The sequence below is a fragment of the Bubalus bubalis genome, chromosome 23 (assembly GCF_019923935.1).
Source record: "Bubalus bubalis isolate 160015118507 breed Murrah chromosome 23, NDDB_SH_1, whole genome shotgun sequence".
In the NCBI taxonomy this organism is placed as follows: Eukaryota; Metazoa; Chordata; class Mammalia; order Artiodactyla; family Bovidae; genus Bubalus; species Bubalus bubalis.
In genome coordinates, this window is record NC_059179.1 from 45,608,006 (window position 1) to 45,628,971 (window position 20,966).

General features: G+C 48.6%; 1 protein-coding gene across 4 annotated transcripts in view; it reads right to left on the minus strand.

Annotated features, from left to right (window-relative positions):
• The window catches only part of ADAM12 (ADAM metallopeptidase domain 12), a 392,390-nt gene that overhangs the window by 41,072 nt on the left and 330,352 nt on the right, over positions 1–20,966 (minus strand). For all 4 annotated transcript variants that reach the window (XM_044935396.2, XM_044935395.2, XM_025273894.3 and 1 more), the window contains 5 exons: positions 19,451–19,540; positions 17,779–17,974; positions 3,039–3,147; positions 2,731–2,929; positions 18–95 (listed from right to left, as the gene is read on the minus strand). In XM_044935396.2, coding sequence (XP_044791331.2) covers positions 18–95; positions 2,731–2,929; positions 3,039–3,147; positions 17,779–17,974; positions 19,451–19,540 — 672 coding nt within the window. The remainder of the gene's footprint in view (positions 1–17; positions 96–2,730; positions 2,930–3,038; positions 3,148–17,778; positions 17,975–19,450; positions 19,541–20,966) is intronic.

Consider the following 20,966-nt stretch of genomic DNA (forward strand, 5'->3'; position numbering starts at 1 on the left):
GCAGTTCACCTACTTACCCCCCTGCCATGGCACTGCAGTGCACACTCGTGCACACCAAAGACACTGACGTTCTGACACCGACGATTCAGGCAGATCTGGAGGAGGAGGGAGGCATAGTAAATATCCATGTCCATCTACAAACACACACACATGCATCTGTGTATTAAAGAACAGAGGAATGGATAAGGAAGAGGTGGTACATATACACAATGGAATACTACTCAGCCACGAAAAAGAATGAAATAATGCCATTTGCAGCAGCAAGGATGGACCTAGAAATTGTCATACTGAGTGAAGTCAGACAGGGAAAGACAAATATCATGCACTATCACTTATATGTGGAAACTAGAAAAAAAGGTACAGATGAATTTACCTACCTAACAGAAATAAGAGTCACAGATATGCAGAAAACAAGCTTATGGTTACCAGCGGGTAAGGGTGGGGGAGTGATAATTGGGACATTGGGAGATTGACATTACACACTATTATATATACAATAAATAATAATAAGGACCTACTATATATATATAGCACAGGGAACTCTACTCAATACTCTGTCATGACCTATATGGGAGAAGAATCTAAAAAAGGGTGGATATATGTATATGTGTAACTGAATCACTTTGCTATACATCTGAAACTAACACAACATTGTAAATCAACCATATTCCAATACAAATTAAAAAAACAAAAAGCAAAAGCAAAGAAAAACTCCAGGAAGACCATCTTTCAGTTAATGCACATGGCATAGTGGTGCTCTCTGCCTTGGACATAGGTTCTGATGTCCACCTCCAAATTCAGCCCATTCCAAGACTCACATCACTGTGGACACTATGGGAGTCTTCTATCTTCATGGCATGTTATATGGTTTTGGGCAACTCTGAAATTATGGTAACTGATTTCCTCATGACTTTTATTTGGAGCTTGCAACAAAATCTACATATCGCATCATTTTTGCCCTCATTTTTCCTCTACTGTTAAAAGGTATAGGAGAGAACAGAACAGCCTAGTCCTTCACCTGGGCCAATAGAGACTCAAAGACTCCAGGAACCCAGGGTCCGAGAATCTCTCAAGGGAGGTAGTAAAATATGGGAACTTTCCCCAAATGCTGACTGACAGCATTATCGTTGATGACATAAACCATCAACAGAAATGCTCAACAGAGGAGAACAGACGCTTCCCTTGTATTTATCAAGCCTCTGCAGAGGCAGTAATTTGCTAAATGATACTGGGCTGGTTGAAAGAATTTAGTCTCATTTCAAAGGTGCATAATATAGTCCAGACTCATGGGATCAGGCTCTTTATCTCCCATAAAATGTTACAAATTGGTGGAGTCAAAGGAAGAAAACTCGAATTTTTAGATTACAGAAGCATTTTTAATCAAGTAGGACCTTCCGATGAGACATTGACCATCTGACCCCAGCAGCTTATCTAAGGCAAGATGAATGCCCTGAGAAAGAAGTGCTGGTTGAAGCGGCTCTCAGGGCTGGTGGGGTCGTGGCCAAGGGGACTGGCACATTCCTGCTGATAAAAGAAACTGTTTGGGGTTGCAATGAGCACAGCAGGACCCCAGGCAGAATCACAGCGGATGGGTGCTGCCCTCTCACAACCCATGGCCCAGGCTCAAAGATGGCTTTCAAAGAACCGGGGCTCTGCAGGAAGGAGACCAAAGCACATTTAATTTTGCGCGTGAAGTGAAAAGCTCACTGATGAATGAGCGCTTGGAATTTCAGTGTTCAGACTCACCTGGCCTTGCTTGTTCGAATCACCGTTTAAGTGGTGTCATTCTAATGGCAAGACTTGAATATAAATGGATGTGTGTGATTAAGGAGATACCCAGAATGTATAATGTGTTTCGCATATCACCCTGTTTCCTTAAGGATAAGGCATTGATGGCATGTGAGGGAAGGCGGTGGGGTGGGGAGGAGGGGACTCCTGCCCTGGGGACCCAGCTGCAGGAGCTGGCTCAGCACCTTTCCTTTCTGCTCTGTGACCTCCTGTTAGTAATGGTTTCATATTCATTTTGAAAATGGGGCCCTAATCAAAGCATCTTCCTTCCTAAAATGTTAATTATTAACTTGCGATCATTCAGTCTGATGAGAAACTTTAGTGGGGAAAAAAATCAATGTGGCAGAATGTGAAAATCTCAATTTTCTTTTTTAATCATTGTGCACTTTATTCCTAACCTCTCTCCCCAAATATCTCAGTCTACCTTTCCCCCTTGTCTCCAAAAGAACCCCCTTTGGCTTTAAGCTTATCTCATCTCCTCCCCTCTCCCGTCCCTCTGTGGGGGTCTCTGAAACTACATCTGACTTCCCATTCTGTCCAGGTGAGAACAAGTCCCTACTGTGCCAAAAACCCAGACCACATTTCCAAGAACAATATAATACGCTGCTGTGTTTCCTTCCAGAGTAATTTCCTGGCTGGAAACTTGCATAACACCCAGAGTGTAGAAAAGACTTCTTAACACTGAAGGGCTGAGAAAACAAGCTCAATTTCCCCAAATCTGCGATTTCCCCAAATCTGCATCTCAATGGTCAGACGAGGAGCTAGGATTTGCTTATTTATTCTTTTTCTTCTAGGTGCAAAGAACTGGATTTTAGAGGCAGCATTCTGAGAAGTGGATTTTGAAAAACAAACCATTCCTGTAACTCAGGTCTCGAACAGGACGTTTCTCAGTGGGTCAGTCCAGACTCACATTTGTGATGCAAGGGAGCACTTAGGGCTTACTTTTCCGTCTGCGCACTTTGTGCCGGCAAGCACGAGCCCCGGGTCCGGCAAGTCATCACCCAAGTACACGTGGGTTCCACGGCACAGAATCCGGCCTCCTTCCTGCAAGGGGATATTCGTTTCTATGGAAACGGCATTGGTACCAATGACTGGTCGGCTGGCACCTCCTTGACACTGGATTTTTCCACACTTGGCGTCTCTGGAAAGGCAAGAACAGACAGTCCTCAAAGAGGGAAAGTGTGGAAGCAGCCCTAAGTGATCTAGGAAGTTCAAAGTCATGGCGTGGTCAGGACACGGACCCCCCGTACCTCATCGCACACTTGGCAAAGGAGCTCTTGGAATCTTTGCCGCAGTTGCCATAAGGGTCACCTGCGGAGTTGACTCTCTCAAAGCAGATCCCGGGGGCAGGTTTAGCACCTGAAACAGAAGCAAAGCAGCACTCTCACCTCCTGCAAGCGTTTGGGATGGTTTTCTTTGAACAGCCCTGGTAGTTCAGTCGGTAAAGAATCTGCCTGCAGAGCAGGAGACTCGGGTTTGATCCCTGGGTTGGGAAGATCCCCTGAAGGAGGAAATGGCAACCCACTCCAGTATTCTTGCCTGGGAAATCCCATGGCCAGAGGAGCCTGGTGGGCTACAGTCCATGGGGTCGCAAGAGTTGCACACGACTTGGTAAACTAAACAACCTCCTGGCTTTCTAAAGGGAGATGGGCTCCAGTGTCCCGAGAAGTCTCACCTGGCGTCTTGGCTGATGCCTGAGCCCACTCAGCTCACAGCAGAGCTTGCGTTCCATCACTCCCTCTCCTGGAGGGCTGCTCTGCGGGCCCATGACATGTGCAACCTCTCAAGAGGTGAGGTCCGGCTCTGGGACCAGACCCGACCCCACACCAAGGCACTGAGTGGCTGGCTGTGGTCAAACAGGGAGGCTTGCTTTCTTGAACAACTCCCACATAATTCTGGCGAAAAAATGCAAGCTAAAGCAGGCTCCAAGGAATAATGATGACTAATGAGAAGAAGCAATGAGAGGGGCAGACAGAAAGAGAGAGAATGTGCAAGGCAGAGATCGCACGCCCCGTTTGCAGCCCCACAAAGCTCCCTGTCAGAGCAAGCACCGGCTTCGATGAATGCCTATGTTGGTCAGGCAGAGACTGCCCTCAGAGGGCATGAGACGTAAAACCTCCCAGTCCTTTCACACAGCAGGACAGTGCCCAGCAGAGGGGGATGTGGGAGCCAGAGAGCTCAGGAAACGGTCCTTTTTAGCATATCTTCCGGCCAAGGAAAGTGAGAACATGTACCTGGGGTTTGCGTTGCTGGAGCTCCACAGGACTCTAGAATGCTCTGCATAGTGGCATCTGCTGAGGACTACGTGAGAAATTCAGGCAAATGTTGCCTTATCCTTCAGAGTAAGCTGTGCCCTGTGCTGTGTCCTGGGCCTGCCTTCCTTTCCACATGGGTGTCCTATCTGGGCACTCCCTCTCATGTTTGCCAGGATGCCAACTTCCCAGAGCCCAGTTTTGCCTCCTGCCCTTCTCTGTATCCTGCTCTGGGCAGGCTCCATCGCCTTCCAAGATGACCATGTTGTGATGGGCAACACTCCCCTTCTTCCGGGGATCAGGTGCTGTTCTTATTACTAAAAAGTCCATCTTTCTTCAACCTGATTCCTCATCAGACATATTCAGCATCCCATTAAAACAAACAACAAACAAACAGGCAGACAAATGAAACAAAGCCCGTGTAGCAGTTGCGGCCAGTCATGGGTTCAGCAGTTGATCTCTGCACTAAGCACCCCATCCTGGACCTCTCATTTTCTCGTTCTCTGTTTTCTGGGGGGAGAAAAAAAGCATTTAAGAGAGGCCTCCCAAAGTCCTTCCAAAAGGCATTTACCTAAACTGGACACGTCTGACTCTTTGTGACCCCATGGACTGTAGCCTGCCAGACTCCTCTCTCCATGGAATTTTCCAGGCAAGAATATTGGATGGAGTGGGTAGTCATTCCCTTCTCCAGGGGATCTTCCTCACCCAGGGATCGAACCTGTGTCTCCTGTGGCTCCTGCATTGCAGTCAGATTCTTTACCGCTGAGCCTCTGGGGAAACCCCAATATGTATAACTGAATACTATTCAGGCTTTAAAAAGAAGGAAACTCTGCCATTTGTGACAATATGGATGAACCTGGAGGACATTATGCTGAGGGAAATAAGTCAGATACAGGAAGACAAATACTGCATGATCACAGAATCTAAAAAAGTTGAAACCATAGACACAGAGGGTAAAAAGGTCATTGCCAGGGGCTGCAGGGAGCAGGCAAGAGGGAGATATTATTAGTCCAAGGGTACAAAGTTTCAGTTACACAAAATGAATTCATTCTAGAGGCTGACTGTACAGCATGGTGACTATAGTTACTAATTCTGCATTGTATATTTAAAAATTTTCTAAGAGGGTAAATCTTATCTGTTCAGTTTTCTCATCACATACACATATACACATAAAAGTAAATTAAGAGGGTGGGAGGAATAGTTTGGAGGTGGTGGATATGTTTATGGCATGGATTGTGGGCATGATTTCAAAACTGTATGCTTCTCTCCAAACCCATCACGGTGTACACACTAAAGATGCACAGCTTTTTGTATGCCCATCACAGCTCCATAAAATGGTTTAAAAAGCCTCTCTGTTTCCCACAGCACATGCCTTTCATCTGCAGTTTATTTTGATGCTGATCCGTTCTATTCTGTTGTATTGCTGTCACGGGAAATCTTATTTTTAGGCACAAGTGACCAGTCACCCACAGTGAGTCTTCCGATTTTACTTTTTCCGTTTGCTCAGTGGGTGTGTGTTTAGGCTCTCCACAACCTAATTATCCATTCTGTTGCTTTTAAAAGTTCCTTCACCAGAATAAAAAAAGTAGAAGCAGGAAGTCACATCTTAGGAATAGTAATTAAACACGTAATAAATGTGGGTTTATCTTTTCTTAAACCTGTGTTGTCAGTTGACTTCAGTGAACCTCCTAAACCAGCAATGATTCACGAGAACCAGTGTAGATGCCCAGCTGGACTGTGAGAGTCAAGATACAACTGAGAGATTAAGACGTCAGGAGTACTCAGCCAGAACAAAGAAGGCAGTCATGCCACTTGCAGCGGCGTGGGTGGGCCTGGAGATGGGCATACTAAATGAAGTCAGAAAGAGAAAGGCAAATACCAGATGGTGCCACTTATGTGTGACATCTAAAATATGCCACAGATGAACTTACCTTTGAAAGAGGAACAGATTCACAGGCATAGAGGACAGACTTCTGATCACCCGGCAGGGAGGAGTGTGGCGGGGGTAGGGGTGGATCGGGAGTTTGGGATTAGCCGACGCCAACGATTACATATAGAATGGATAGAAAACAGGTCCTACTGTATAGCACAGTGAACCGTATTTGATATCTTGTCATAAATCATGATGCAAAAGAAGATGAAAAGAACGTCAATATACATATAATTGAATCACTTCGCTGTACAGCAGAAATTAACATGACACTGTGAATCAACTATACTTCAATACAATAAATATTTAAAAAAAGAGTTCAGTAAGTAAATCATTCTCTCTGATGACTGATCTTTCCCGAAAACTGTGTTTTATATTCGTGCATTCACGAGATCTAAGAAAAACAAAAACAAATGTTGATCAAGTCCTGATTTCTTTTGGAAACCCTCTTCATGTCTGATTTCTACAGTCAGGGGTTGTGCTGCAGTGCTGGAAGGTCTAGGGCTTAACTGGTGTCAACCCCACAAACCAGGAGACCCCGGTCACGTTATGGGGAACTCTTGAGATGCTGTTCCCTTTGTACAATGAGGACAAGAACATCACCTGTCCTGAAGGTTCAGTGAGACCCCCAGGCTCTCAGTAAGCCTGTTTATACTGAGGACAGCCACCAGTCATGGCAAAGGAGATGGCTTGATCCCGGATGTTGATGGCAGAAGAACGTGAAGAGAGGAGAGCTCCTTGGAGCTGACCTCGTTTGCAACCCTACAAATGTAGGGAGCTACATTTGTAATGTTGCAAAAACTAGTTCAGGATGGTGTCAGTAGGGGCTTCACGCCTGTTTCCTTCCCAGAGGGTCATCCCCAGGGTCTAGCCCATCACAGGAAGCCAGTGAAGACTGTTGAATGATTGGGTAAGTAACTCCTGGCCCCACCTTGGGAAATGAGAGGGAAGAAAGTGAATCTCCTCAATGGAAATTTTGGGAGGTTTTGTACATACTTTGCATGTTAAATAAAAGTACAGTCATAGCTCAGTGAGAAATGGAACATTTCTTACCACATCAGTAAACAAAGGATGTCCTAGTCATCAGTAATTGCAGCTGCCACTGATGGTGAGCTGGTGAGCCCTCAGGGCACTCAGGATGTGAAAACATAGGATGCTGGCCCCAGATAGTTCAGGTCCGTCACTCAGTCCTGTCCGACTCTTTGCGACCCCATGGACTACAGCATACCAGGCTTCCCTGTCCATCACCAACTCCCGGAGCTTACTCAAACTCATGTCTATTGAGTCAGTGATGCCATCCAACCATCTCATCTTCCCCAGATAGCTGAGGTGCATATCCAAGGATGATTTCAGCGAGCCCATCCTCTTACATATTCCCTTACATAGAAAAGCATGAAATCCCTCCATTCGAGATATCTGGCTTTCCTTTAATTAGCAATGATCTTCTGATGCTCAGACTACCTGCCCTTGGTTGAAAAACTTCTGTATAACCTGGATGCCCCTCGTCACCTCCTCAGAGCAGTTTTCTCAGGGTTACTTGAGATGTTGCCTCCCAGGGTTGAAAGTCCTAAAAATTCCCAGTGAATAAAGTATAATTCACAACTTTCAGGTTGGGAGCATTTTTAAGTTGATATCAGGATGGCTCAGTGGTCAAGAATTGGCCTGCAAAGCAAGGGATGCAGGAGATGCAGACTGGATCCCTGGGTCAGGAAGATCTCCCTGGAGAAGGAAATGGCAACGCACTCCAGTATTCTTGCCTGGAGAAATCCCATGGACAGAGGAGCCCGGTGGGCTACAGTCCGTGGGGTCACAAAGAGTTGGACACGACTGAGCACAGCACAGGGATCTCAGCTTCCCTCTACCCAACTCCTCTTCTCTTGTTTCAGTGAGTGGGGTTCCTGCTGCCCCGAGTCCTGTGCTCTTTCTGGGCGCTGCCCCAGCCAGCCTGGGCTGCCCTCCAGAAGCTCATATCAGCACACAGGTTGCTGCCTCATTTTGAAAGAGGCAGCAGGAGTCCTCAAGCAAAGACACTTGATTTCCTTTCATTCCACTGAACCCTGGGAACACAGAGTGTCTTCCCTTGGAATTCCTTTCCTCACCCTTAAACCAACAGACACAGTTGAAATGAATGGGAACACTTTGGATCCCAACGTGCTGTTTGTTGGACCCCCCACTGTGAGGTATCGTGCTGGACACGGCAGGGAGTAGAAGCCATTCCTGGTCTGGGAAGATCCTGCATGCCATGGAACAACTAAGCCTGTGCATCACAACCGCTGAGCTTGTGCTCCAGAGCCCGGGGACCACGATTACCGAGCACACTTGCGGGCATACTGAAGCCTGTGTGCCCTGGAGCCCACGCTCTGCTACAAGAGAAGCCACCACAATGAGAAGCCCGAGCACATCAACTAGAGAGCAGCCCCGCTCGCAGCAACTAGAGAAAAGCCTGCACAACAACGAAGACCCAGCACAGCCAAAAATAAAGAAACAAAGCCGGGTGGGGTCTGACCTGTAAAATCTATTCCACTCTGGGATGAATTTGCCCAGTGGCTCCAACAATGCAGAGTTAGTTCTAAAGGTTCATTTTCTGGCTTTTGCAAGAAACTAGTCACTGTCTGTTTCCAAGAGGTTTACTCATCTCAGCTCTTCTCCAGAACTCAAGGGAGCAGGAGATGACACAACACACCTCGCTGTTGATGTATCGGCGGGGCGTGTCATCCACGGGCACAGCACCGACACTCTTGGCCACAGCGTGCCGAAGGAAGCTCAGTCTGGATGTGTAGCGGGTCATGATTTCGTTGGCTACAGACACCTGGGGATCTGGATGTGTAGCGGGTCATGATTTCGTTGGCTACAGACACCTGGGGATAGAGCGATCTCTCTGTGAAGTCAGAGACCACAATTACACCTGATCCTTTGTCATATACTCCAGGTTTTCATCTGGAGGATTAAGAGCAAGGACACTCTGATGGGTAGTTCGTGGTCAAACTCGATGGACAAGATCTTTCGCATCTCCATCCTCAAGCACTTAGGGATTGAAAATATTCAACTTTTATCTCATCAATACTCTGACTGCTGCTGTTTCAATGGAGTGGGGGGTGGGGGGGCTGGGGGAGGTGAGTGACAGAGGTCAGAGGAGGGTGGGGCAGAACCCTATTTACCATGCTGGTTCCATCCAGGTGACTAACACTTCTTACCCTGAAGTCTCCATGTTGGGATGAGAAGCCTTGCCTGAGAAACATGGATGTTTAAAGACAAGGGGGTTTACAGAGAAGGATAAATATCTGGTGACATCCCTTCTATGTGGAATCTAAAAAGAAATGATACAAATGAACTTACTGACAAACCAGAAAGAGACTCACAAACTTAGGAGAATCAAATGATGGTTGCCAAGGGAAAGGATAGCTAGGGAGTTTGGGATGGACATGTACACACCGCTGTTTTTAAAATGGATAACCAACAAGGACCTACTGTATAGCACAGGAAGCTCTAACTTAGTGTTACAAGGCAGCCTGGAGGAGGGAGGTTTCTGGGGGAAAATAGATCCGTGCATATGTGTGTCTGAACCCCCTAGCTGTTCACATGAAATGATCACAACATTGTTAGTCGGCTGCACCCCAAAATAAAAAGTTAAAAAAAAAAAGATGAAAGAGTTTAATAAATGAAACTTAAGTGAAAAAGTATCTAAGCAGTTGAAACTTGATCCAAATCTCAGCATATTCTATTGCTGTTTCACCTCCGATCTCAGGCTATAGGACAGTGTCACACAAGGTTTGGGGCCACCTCCTGAGGCCAGCACGCCCCCAGCTAGATGTGGGCACTGCTCAGTCCCACCTCTTGTGTGTGTGGGGGGGGAGCGGTTTCCTCCACTGGTTTGGAGCAACCATAGAGATTTGTGAAAACGACTTGCAGAAAACGAGACTTCTGAAATTGTTTGTTCGGTCTAATACCTCTCTCATATCCCTTTTTCTAGGAATGGAAACCCCTTTTATTATGGAAAAATCCACTTTTTATGGTTCAAGTGGGGCTAACTTTCCCAACCAATGCCAAAAGGATGGGCATGAGATTCAAGTCTGGCCCCTGAGACTGCTCCATGTCACCAGTAATAAGTTTAGGTCAGTGATGGATACAGGACCAAAGCCAGCACATCAGCATCTTCCTTGGAACCTGACTGCTGGAGCCAGCTGGATGAGGGGCCTGGGCTGCTTTGCTCCTGGGACTGCTGGCCGTGTCCTTCAGGGTCTCCCCCATTACCACTCTCCCTTGAGCCTGGGGACCCCCTACTCTCATTTGCCCTGGAGGGCTGTACCCACCTTCCATCCATCACATTTGCCTCTTGCAATGTTTGAAGGCTCTGGTCTTACCGTAAACCCTGCTGTAGACTGAAAAGGTGCCTCAGGCCCGCACAGAGCAGGTGTGTCCCAAGAATGAATGAGTGAAAACCAGAGGGAACGCAATTCAGGGAAAGCACATCCTGTCTCTACCCGCCTCCCTGTAGAAAGTCAGTTGTGGTTCCCTCAGAACAAAGCATCTTGGGTAAATAAACACAGTTTCCTGGTCTGCCTTGTCTGGGTCTTCACTTATTCATTTACATTGAATGAAGTATTATCATGCTGGCTTCCCTCATAGCTCAGTTGGGAAAGAATCCGCCTACAAAGCAGGAGACCCTGGTTCAATTCCTGGGTTGGGAAGATCCTCTGGAGAAGGGATAAGCTACCCATTCCAGTATTCTTGGGTTTCCCTGGTAGCTCAGCTGGTAAAGAATCCGCCTGCAATGCAGGAGACCTGGGCTCGATTCCTGGGTTGGGAAGATCTCCTGGAGAAGGGGAAAGGCTTCCCAACTGCAGTATTCTGGCCTGAGAAATCCATGGACTGTATAGTCCATGGGGTCGCAGAGTCAGACACGACTGAGTGATTTTCACTTTCATCCTTTTCACTTAAGAGGAAAGAAGATATAAAGTCACAAAAAGACATTTTACTTCCTGGAAAGGAAAACTGTCATTCCCTCAACATTTAGACACATTAAAAAAATTCTATAAGCAAGGAAACCAGAAAGGAGGCTCCATGCTGATCTCGGGAGCAGGCACAGCTCCTACAACTGAAAAAAGCATCATTATAGGAAACAGACGAGAAGATGCAAACCAAGAACAACTTCCTGAGCACCCTGACCATCAGGACCTACAGACACAAGGAAGGACAGTCAAGAGTATGGAACCAGCCAGCCAGCGTTTATCTTAGAGACAGAGGGGTCAATAATTTAAAATGTGTAAACGACTTCTATCTGCTAGTAAGATATTATAAAGGTACAGATCTGACTTCAAAGTTGCTGCACGTAAAGACGTCTGTCTTCATGAAGACAGGAGACTTCATATCTGTCTCATGAAAAAAAGTGTCAGGTTTTCTTATCACTACTATATTACATCAATTTACAGCCTTTGAATTTTTAATAATGGAACACTTAGATGTTCTGCTGTTATCAAAAGGTGAAATTTAGCCTTTCAGAGGGATTTTTGACATCATCCTGCATTTTATCATTCTATAAGAAGTGATGGAGTTTAATTACCACCTTTATCTTCAGAGTGATATAACTTGTGATTTGGAAGTTTCCTATGTCATTATGTCTTGAAAGAGAGATGATGACATCTTGTATTAAGCCCACAATTTATGTGATCTAATCTTTCTTTAGGGTTTTCCCTTGTAGCTCAGGGGTAAAGAATCTGCCTGCCAATGCCGGTTTGATCCCTGGATTGGGAAGATCCCCTGGAGAAGGAAATGGCAACCCACTCCAGTATTCTTGCCTGGGAAATCCCATGGACAGAGGAGCCTGTGGTGGACCATAGTCCATAGGGTGGCAAAAGGGTTGGACATGACTTAGTGACTAAACAACAACATTTCCTTAAAATGACTCCGTGATGCAAATACAGGTCCCCAATTCAGTTGCGTTGGCTCCTCCTCCCTGGGGTCACTAACACCCCTGCCCCTGTTGCTAATGTCCACAAAGGCATCTTCACAAGTGACCGCCTGCTTGTCCTCCCCGTCCTCCCTCTGCTTCTCTTCTCCACACTGACCTTCACATCCGTGCAAAAACAGAGCCCCAGCAAATACATTATCTCATTTCCTTCTTGCACAACGGAACCAAAAAGAGACTTTCCTGCCTCCTAAACACTATGACTCTTGGCAAAGATCACTCTTCTTCCCATCTGTAGCCTGATGCTGTGGATGTTTGTAAATGTACCGTCCCTGGTGTGTTGTCATAAAGAAACTCATTTAAACCAGCCCTGCCGGGCTTCCCTGGTGGTGCAGTGGTAAAGAATTCACCTGCCAGTGCGGGAGACACAGGTTCCATTCCTGGTCCGGGACGATCCCGCATGCCATGGAACAACTAAGCCTGCACACCACAACTGCTGAGCTTGTGCTCTAGAGCCCGGGGACCACAATTCCCGAGCACACGTGCCACAAGACTGAAGCCTGTGTGCCCTGGAGCCCACGCTCTGCTACAAGAGAAGCCACCACAATGAGAAGCTCGAGCACAGCAACTACAGAGCAGGCCTGCTCGCAGCAACTAGAGAAAAGCCTGCACAACAACGAAGATCCAGCATAGCCAAAAATAAAATAAATTTAAAAAGTAAAAATAAACCAGCCTTGCAGATAAACACTGCAAAGGCACTGGCCCGTAAAAATCGTCTGACTAGCTCACACCACATCAATCAGGTGACGCTATTTTCTGGTGAGTGATAAAATAGATAAAACTAAGATAATTTCAGGATTTCCTTGATGCAGATTGTTTGTGGCTCTACACACACAGTTATCTGCAAGATTAATTTCCAAGTAACGTTTTCAGTTATCATGCTAGTGGTTCAGATAAACAACATTGGCAAAAGTAAATTTTCTGCCTGAAGAAACATATCCAGCTGTATTTTAGAAGGAAATGTTTAAGGTCATGTCGCATTGACAGAAAATCTTTGTGGCTATTAAGCCTGAAGCGGACAGAGGGCTAAATACAAGGTCCGGTTTGAGCTGCAGGTAACATTTACGTGTTTGACATTAACTGATAAAGTCTTGAGATTCAAGATTTGTGGGAGAAGCATCAGTGCGGGAAAAAAATGTCCATTCCAAGCTGACAAGGATACCATCAACAATAATCGTCAGGAAAGCAAGCAGATGAACAACCCTCACAAAAAGTATTCTAAAACTATATTACTTTGCTAGTTAGGAGTTGCAGGCATATGTTTTGAATTTTCTATCATTTTGTTTGTAGAAAGATTTGGAAGAGGATTATTTTATTGAAATATAAGGCTGGATTGAGAAACGTCCCTCTCAAAGGAATTAGTTAGTTGGGAGGAAGGGCTTCCGCTGGTCAGTGTTTGGGTAGCCAGATCTGGGGAGTAACTGATGACTTCCTGAATGTAACAGATGATGCTGGCCAGGTTACTGGGATGCCAGCGGCAGGGGCCGGCAGAGCAAGTACCCTAGAGTTCTGAGTCACTGGGCTTCCTAGGGGCTGAAAGTGATCCCAAAGTACACATGGTCCCGATCCCAGAGCATTTGCTAAAGGCTGGGAAATGAAAGACTATATCCTGAACTCATCACATGCTTGACAATAAGTTTTCCTCTTCTGAATCATGAAAAGTTAATGCAAACTGACCACAGTAACAACGATATCCTGCTCTCTGCCTGCTGCAGCTAGGGGCCTGGGACCCGGCTGAGGAAGTGACCTCTGCCCCCGGGAACTGTGACAGTCACATCCCGACTCTACTGCAGGTCCCAGGCGAGAGTGCACTGGGGCTGTGGGAAGCATGTCCCTCTGGCAGAACCAGGGCTCTTGGTCGGCAACTCACAAGAGCAGGACATGGCTGAATAGTTATCGAATGAGAGTGCATGGTGGTAGACAGGGCTCTCTGTTCTCCAAACCACAGCCCAAGCTCTGGATAAGCAGAAGAGCCTGCGGTTCCCCTGGGATGGGCCCCTGTTCCTGTGCACCTTGGCCCCTGCTGTTCTGGACACAGGAAATCCCTTCCTCTCCTACCTTGGCAATGACTACTCCAGGGCAACCTTGTTTAGGATCCTTCCTGCTCTAACCACCACCCCCTCCAACCCTGCCCCAGGCTGAACCTGAGGCCCTCCTCTTTTCCCATCAGATCACGGCCCTCCCCACAGCCCCAGGCACTGTGCAAGCTGCAAGCTACTGCATGCTACTATATACATGTAATATATTCATAGATATGAAATAGACAAGCTACAGTAGAGGACAACAAAATACCCACGCAGCAGACATATTATTCTCCCCATTTTCATATGAGGCACAAGAAGGCTGAGCAACTTGCTGAAGGTCACTCTTTTAGAAAGTGGTCCATTCAATGCCCCTGGACCCCCAAGAGGGCCTTATGTCCTAATCCTTGAACCCTGTGACTATGCGACCTAACTTGGCAGAAGGGACTTTGAGGATGTGATTAAGAAATCGAGATGGGAAATGATGCTGGGCAACCTGGATGGTCCAATATAACCCCAAGAGTTCTTGTAAGAGGGAGGCAGAGGATCAAAGTCAGAGATAGAGATCTGACCACAGAAGTGGAAGTCACAGAGATAGAGATTTGAAGATTCTGTTCTGCTGGCTTTGAAGGAGGGTGAAGGGGCCACGAGCTAAGAATCGCGGACAGCCCCTCAAAGTTGGAAAAGGCCAGCAAACAGATGGTCCCCTAGAGCCTCCAAAGGTAACACTGCCCTGCCAGCATCTTCATTTTAGGACTTCTGACCCCAGGAACTAGAAGATGATAAATGTGTGGTGTCATAAGCCACTGTGAGAGCAGACACAGGAAGCTTACCCGGTGTCCATGAACTGGAGAGCTAGGCTGTTGCACTGATATAAGGAAAGGAACACCCTTCATTAGCAAAGCGGGTGGTTGTAGGCCCTTTTAAGAACCCCCAGGTACAGGGAGCCCCTGAAGCTTCTGGCACCAAGTTCTCAATGCTCCTGAGGATGTCACTGTGATGACTGCAAGTACTAAGAAGGTCAAGAGAGATGGATCCCAAGAAGCCACCAGCCCGGGGGACTCTCCCAACCTAGTCCCCATGCCGGTTATTTCCAGGAACTGGGTGCTTCTGACGTCAGAGATGTGTAGTTTGTGTGCTATGCCCCTCAGAGGAAGCCTGCCGTTGCTGGGCAAGGGCCCCCTCCATCACCAGGGTGAGTGGGAGGGGAGAGAAGGGGCCAGCCTGGACCTTGGGGCCGCAGGCCCCACCGTTGCTCACAAGGATATGGCAGGTTCAAGCAGGAACTCCCTACTGCTTCTGCTCTGGAGAAGCTCAGCCTGTGAGTCACGCCGTCAAGTCTGTCCACCTCTCTCTCCCTGGTCAGGCAGCTCAAGAAGGACTAATCAGATGAGATAATGAACACCAGCCTCGGTCACCATGAATCACAGGCCCGCAGCCAGCTGAGTCACTCAGTGGCAGGGCTGAGAGAGCTGTGGGGCTCTGTCTGAGCTCACCCTGGAGCCGGAGCCAGATGCTCTAAGTCAGCAGGGCACCCAAGGCCGCACTTTCCTCCAACAGCTCCAAGTGCTGTGTGTGCTCTGGCCACGGAATGCTCCTTGGAAGGGGGCGTTGCAACTAAGTCCCCTGTAACTCAAGACTGGGAGATTACCGAGTCTGGGGAGAGGCTGGGCAGGCACGACCACTACGGATGCTTCGGGCCACAAAGGTTTGGCCTGGGGAAGCAGCGCTGACCCAAAGTGACCCCACTCAGCTAAAAGGTGTCCGGTCATTCAGCCATTCAGAGCCTGTACAACCGTGTGACGTGTAGATGGTGAGTGCCTCCTCAGCACTTGTCATGGGGAAGCGCTTGAAGCTGTGAGTCCTACCTTGCCTGGAGGCCCTCCTGTCCAGCTGGGGAGGAGGTCTGGGGACTGGTCAGGTTCCAAAGCCCAAGCACTAAGGCTCTGGGTACCACCACTTCCTCTTTCTACCCACCCGAGTTCATCAGCTGACTCACTGGAAAAGCCCCTGATGCTGGGAAAGATTGAAGGCAGGAGGAGAAAGGGGTGACAGAGGATGAGATGGTAGGATGGCATCACCGACTCGACGGACATGAGTTTGAGCAAACTCAAGGAGATCATGAAGGACAGGGAAGCCTGGCAGGCTATAGTCCACGGGGTCGCAGAGTCAGACGTGACTTGGTGACTGAACAAGAAGCTCATCAGCGAAGCCTGAGGCCTTGGAAGAACTTTCCAGAGAACGAGATAAACGGAGGCACGGTGAACCCCTTGTTGCTGCATCCGGGCTGCGCTCTCTTCTCCCTCAGAAGGTCCCCTGTGCACAGGAGCACTGGCTTGGTTGCAGGGTGGTGGTAGTGGGCTCCATGAGAGCCCCCCGTCCTAAGCAATGTCCGCTCTGTCTTCCATACTCAGGCCATTGCTTCCACATCATGCTTCAAACCCAAGCTGAGGTTCAGTCACTGTTATTTGCCCTCATCACTCCTAAACCCCAAACCCCACCATCAAAGTCAGACAGAGGCCCGTTGGCTCTCTCTCCCCTACAGAGCCCGAGCTGGCCTGGCCCCCTGCCTGGGCCTGGCTGACCACAGAGGCCTTACCACAGCTGGGGCCTCTGGCCAGAACCAAGGCCGCCCTGCAGCCAACGGGAAGGGGCAGAAGAAAGAAGATCACTGACATGGTCTTGGAAAATACCCGTTGTGGGATTCACTGTCAGAATCCTGGATGCAGGAACAAGGGGCCAACCCCGGGGTGACGAGCCCCTGCTCTGGGCTGCCCTGCCCTAGGCCCTGGGTCTCTGGCCCCGGAAGATGGGGCAACAGAGGACAGAGACACAGAGGGGACGGGGCCTTCCCCCTTTCACTTCTGAGCATCTGTTTAATGTTAGAGCTTCTGTGGAACTTGGGTTTGAGGCCTGGCTCTTTGGGGTGACAGCCTAGCGCGGGAACTCGGCTGGACTTGGTCACAATCCCAGCCTCGCCACCTTGGGAAATGACTTCCGGCCTCTGAGTTTGAGCTTCTGCCTTCCGTAAAGCTGCGGTCATTGTCTCCACCTCAGGTGTCCTGTCCTGAGAGGTTTACGCAAACCAGGCTGAGCCCAGGTCCAGCGGCCCATGGGCAGGAAGTGATGAACCATCTCTCAGGGACCCGACCACACAAAGGCCGCTTCCTGGCCACCTTCCCACCTGGGTGCTTTTTTTCTGGGACACATGCCTCTGTCCCTCTGCTTTCAGAACAAAAAGGCATTCAAGGCCCTTGAACACCTGTCTCCGAGCTCTTCCTCTGGCGTCCAGGCCTCCCACGCTGGGCCCTCCCTCTGAACATTGTTCCCCATCACAGACGCACACATCAGCTCAGCTCTGGCCTTCCCGAGGCAGCCCCCCCCAACTGCCCCTCGCCCCCTGGCTGCACCGACGTCCTCTCCGGCACCCTCTGCCCGTGGCTAGGGCTGTCATTCAAGCGCCAGGAAGGACTTGGCACACAATCAGGGTTGTGGGTGGGGATGTTCTGCCGCCTGTCTGCCCGGATCCCTGTTAAGCCGTCTGAGGGCAGTGGTCCTGGCTGATTCAGCCCTGTGTCCCCACGGGCACATGGAGGTGCTCATACGTCTCTGGCCAGACCATTCTGTTGTGCCTTGGGGCGGGCTCTAGACAGCACCCACTTTTGTGTGCCCTGTGCCCAGCAGGCCCCGGTCACACCACAAAGCCCGTCACTTCAGCCCAACAGAAGGAAGGTTCTCGACAGCACGCTCCGGGAGGGATGCTCACGGAAACAGAGGGCGGGCTTCGCAGCCTCAGCCCCCAGGTTGGTGGGGGCCACGTACCTGGTCCCCAGAGGGTGACGCACTGCTGCTCATGGGTCTGGCAGATGCCATTGTAGCAGTAGCCATCCACCCCCTGGCATGGGTGCCCGTCGTGCAGGTACACGTTGGCTGGGCAGTGAGGACTGGCCCCCGTGCAGAACTCCGGGAGGTCGCAGGCGTTGCTGGGGTCCCTACACGCAGTTCCCGCTGGCTTCAGCTGCAAGGAGAGGGTAGTTTATAAGCACATAACTGCAGGAAATGGGGAAGAGTGGTCCTAGTCACACTCTGGGTAGATGGGAGCAGGGCTACCCCGTGTAGCCTCATGTAGACGGGTGCGGACTTCAAAGGAAGTTCCATTTACTGAAGGGAGAGCTCGTTAAGTAAACAGTCTCACTCTGGGATTCACCTTTCCACTGTGGGGTGGTGGGGGCAACTAAGATGCAGCTCTTTTTAACTTCCTGCAACATCAAGTTTTCCTGGTGAGCAGACAAGCTGGTTGCTGGCCCCTGGGCCTTGGAGGAGTGGGGTGCTACCTGATGGACCCGTCGATTCTTAAGAGCAAGATCTCTGGTCACCAACGCCATCACTTGTTTTAAGATGACGTTTGCATTTAAGGCATTCACTTTTGTGGGCAAGATGACAAAGATCATCCCAAGGGCATACTTGCAACATTAATTTTACTTTCAATCAAATCACAGAGCTGGAAACCTGTCTGTAGGACTTTACAGGGGCAGGGAAAGAAGTAGTAAACCAAAGGAGCCACACAGGATGTTAAGGAACCATGCAAACGATGCCTCATCTTTTTGATGTTGAGGAGCGTATGGCTCAGGGTGGCTTGTCTGAGGTTATAGAGCCAGTGACCAGCCCCACCTCAAAGCCCCCTCTCCAGGGACTTCCACCACCAGCAGCTGCAAGCCAGGCGTGCCAGCTTCTTTAACATCCCCATAAGCTAATCACAGGAAAGGGGTGAAGGATACTTTAAGCTGAATGTGAACTGTCACAATGCACTTTGGAAACACTGCGCTCTGCCTGGGTGGCTAAGAGGGAGTTTCCTGCAAGCAGAAGGTCAAGATCAATTGCTTAATTAAAAGGAAATAAAACTCTACCCTTGGAACATCTGAATCAAAAGCTCAGACTTCGACTCTGCCAGATCTCAGCTCTGAACAGTGAGACAAACGATAGAACTGCCAACACGAATGCAGTCAGGGTGGCAGAGTCTAAAACTGCCAACTTGGCTGGGCTGGGTCAGCCAGCACATTCTGTCGGGGGTCGTCAAGAGCAAGATGCTGAGGTTGTGGAGAACAACCCGCCCAGTGCCTCAGCCAGCAGGCAGACATTCTTGGGATGGAGCAGAGGGACCTGATGTGAGTCCTCCCTGTGAGAGGGGGAACTGGTTCTCAAAGACTTTCTTCAACAGCATGACCAGAACAGTTAATGGGGAGCCTGAGTTTTTTGGTCCAGTTCCTTTCCAGCTCATAAATTATTTACTACAGATGACTTAGCATTAAAATGTGCATTTCACACAAAGATTAGAAGATAATAAAAATAGGAGGTAGAGAGTACCAGCTTGCGTGATGAGGACCACAGTTTCCCCAGCAGCGAGCGCTGGGAAATCACCCTGCCCTGTAGCTCGCCCTGCGTTGGTGTTGAACCTGTAGAACCCATGGGTGACCTTGGGAGCAGGAGGACTCACCTGGCAGTTTTCACAGCACAGTCCGTGCGCACAGACAGCGTCTGGCTTCAGGGCACAGGTGGTGGCATTGCAGCAGAGATTCTGACATTCCTGGAGATGGAAGAGGTTTGACAGGGTCACCGGGGGGCCACCAATCACCAAAAGCAAAGGTTGCACCTTCAGTGACTGGAAAGGGAAGAAAGAACCCGAGGGCCCCGCTCTTGAGCTGAAAACCAGCCTGACGGAGGATTATCTTCCTTTGGAAGAAAGCAGAGCTTCTGGTAAGTGTTTATGAACTGCCTGGGAGTGCGTGTCCCTGGGAAAAGTCAGTAGCACTGTGAAACGTGGGGTGAGGGACTGGGACAGAAGGCTGGCTGGCTCCGGGGGCCATTCGCATCGGCAGCGGGTGGGGCCGTGTGTATGTCTTCGAGGACCGCAGGCCTCAATGCAGTGACCTGTATCGGGATCACTGGAGCCCTTTGAATGGGTTTAAAAGTCTCCATAGATGCATACAAACTTAACTCCTCAAAGACCGATCCAGAGTTTAACTGAGAGCACAGTGGCAGGAAATGAAGTCAAACTAGTTGTATGTGAACCACAGCAGTCCAACCTGAAGCTGCAGCTGGACTCTCAGTCAGCACAGGGAGGGTGTCTCATCCACCAAGACACTCCTCAGGTCAGAAAAGCGCCTCAGAATGAGCAAGAGACCGAAAGGAGGTCTGTGGGCTGTGCCCATAGATTTGCAAGGGATTTAAACAGGTCAAATAGTAGATGGATGGTCTTGTCTGAAATAAATGCGAGAGAGGAAGTGAACTCCTATGTTATGCTGCATTTCACAGGTACTCAAGTTTTTGTCACATAAAGAAACAAGAGGCTATAGTTTTGCTTAGCTCTCAACTGAAGGCCTGCACATATCTATTCAATGTATTTATGACATCGTGGGCTTTAGGACATTCTGGTAACTTGGAGTTGACACATTTTAGAAGAAATTGAATTGCCATTAGAAAGGGGAGCTCAACAGAGTCTTCAGAATTGAGTTGATCAATGTCCCTTTATTTTCTCTTCTATATGGTTTGTGCTGAAGAATTTATATACTATTGGCTACAGGCCCATCACATACTATTTTCATAGTGTAACAGTTTACTCCCCAAACCATCTCCATGAATGAATTTATCATCAGTATCATAAATGCAGTGAATAAAACATTGATAATCCAGAAGATTTATGGCTCAACCAGGATATGTCAACTGTATCCCGTGTAAAACTCTATGAATGATGTTCCCAGTGACTGCTCGCTCCTATTACACATACACCCCAGGTTATTCAATTTTAAATTTGCTCAAGGACTTCATAAACATCCAGAGTGTGTAATATATACAGTAGGAGAAAACTGCCAACCAGAAGCCAATACTGTAACTTTCAGGAGAGTAAGGAATTCCAACTCATGGATTTACAAGCCTAAAACATTCAGGAACTTGTTGTGTTTTTATAAGCGGGGTCCATCAGTGGTACTGCTGATCAGTGCCACGGCAGGTAT